Below are 1,347 nucleotides of genomic sequence, written 5' to 3'. Positions count from 1 at the left end.
GGCTGGGGCAGGCTGACCCGCCACCCTGCCTGCCAGCATCCCGAGAGACTTTCTTCTCACAGCCACGGTGGGAAGGGTCTGGGCACGCACAGATGCCAAGGGGGCAAACCTGCCAAGGCAGGGCTCTGGGTCTGCCAGGGGCTGCCTGGCACTTGGGGGGCCCGGCTCCCCCAGGGCAGGGAGAGGAGCAGTGCGTGCTCCAGGCCAGCCCTGTCCCCCCACCTGGGTAGTGTCACCCGCCCTCTGCGGGCACAGCAGCACAGGGGTCCCCCGAGTGCTGCCACAAGGCAGGGCTCTGGGTCTGCCAGGGGCTGCCTGGCACTTGGGGGGCCCGGCTCCCCCAGGGCAGGGAGAGGAGCAGTGCGTGCTCCAGGCCAGCCCTGTCCCCCCACCTGGGTAGTGTCACCCGCCCTCTGCGGGCACAGCAGCACAGGGGTCCCCCGAGTGCTGCCACGTCTCTCCTGGGGACCCCTACCCTCGGCACAGCCGCAGGATGGCAGAGAGAGGAGGGTGCCAGGCACAGGCAGCAGGACCCAGGGGCTCAGCTCCCCTCCAGCAACTCGGGGTACCAGCAGCCCCACTCCAGGGCCCCCACAATGAGGGATGGAGCCGGGGGCCGCAGAGGAAGGGCAGCCCCCCAGCTGGGGGGCACTGCCTGCAGATGAGAGAAAGTCCTGCTCACCCCTTCCCCTGGCAGCTGTGTACCCCATCTCTAAAACCCAGGTTGGACAGTCCCATGGGTGGGTTTCCCCATGCTCCGGGGTCCCACCATGCCCTCTCCCCTGGACTCATGGCCCGGGCTTCCCCGGGGGACTGGCTCCCCAGCACAGCGGGGGCTCCCCCAGCTGGCACCATGCCCTGGGCGATGCCCGTCAGTATGTCTGGAGAGTGAGGATGAAGAGTCGGTCTTCCTCCTTGCGGATCCACTTCATGAGCTTGTTGACAGCACTGATGGCGCCGGCCTTGGTCCCCAGGGGACTGTAGCATATGTAGAGCTCGAAGGCGCTGGTTACCTGGGTGAAAAAACAGGGTACACGCTGGCACATGTCTGCGCCCCACTTGGGGCTGGCACTGCATCTTCCCCCCAAGAGCATTGGGAACAGGCACAGGGGCTCCACTGCAGGGACATGGGGTGGCAACAAGGTACCCTAAACGCGTGGCACCTGGTTTGCTCAGAAGTGGGGGGACCAAACCCCAGGGTTTACCCCCAGAGTGGGTTTTCTCCGCGGCACTGGGGAGTTCATGACAACGCACGGCACAGCCCTCGGTGCTGGCACTCGCCAGCCCCTGCTGCTATCCCTGCCCGTTCCTTCCTCACACAAAGGTGCTCGGGGGCAGGCTGGGGAC

The 1,347-nt window shown here is 66.7% G+C and overlaps 1 protein-coding gene across 1 annotated transcript in view; it reads right to left on the bottom strand.

Annotated features, from left to right (window-relative positions):
• Nucleotides 1-569: 569 nt before the first annotated feature.
• MON1A (MON1 secretory trafficking family member A) overlaps nt 570-1,347 on the bottom strand; it is a 3,095-nt gene continuing 2,317 nt past the window's right edge. The window contains 1 exon segment of the mRNA XM_009321834.1: nt 570-1,013. Coding sequence (XP_009320109.1) covers nt 873-1,013 — 141 coding nt within the window. The 3' untranslated portion in view covers nt 570-872.

The sequence above is a fragment of the Pygoscelis adeliae genome, unplaced genomic scaffold (genome assembly GCF_000699105.1).
Source record: "Pygoscelis adeliae isolate BGI_AS28 unplaced genomic scaffold, ASM69910v1 Scaffold94, whole genome shotgun sequence".
NCBI classification, from domain to species: Eukaryota; Metazoa; Chordata; class Aves; order Sphenisciformes; family Spheniscidae; genus Pygoscelis; species Pygoscelis adeliae.
The sequence above is the reverse complement of the archived record's forward strand: the minus strand, read 5'-3'. Positions and strand labels throughout refer to the sequence as shown.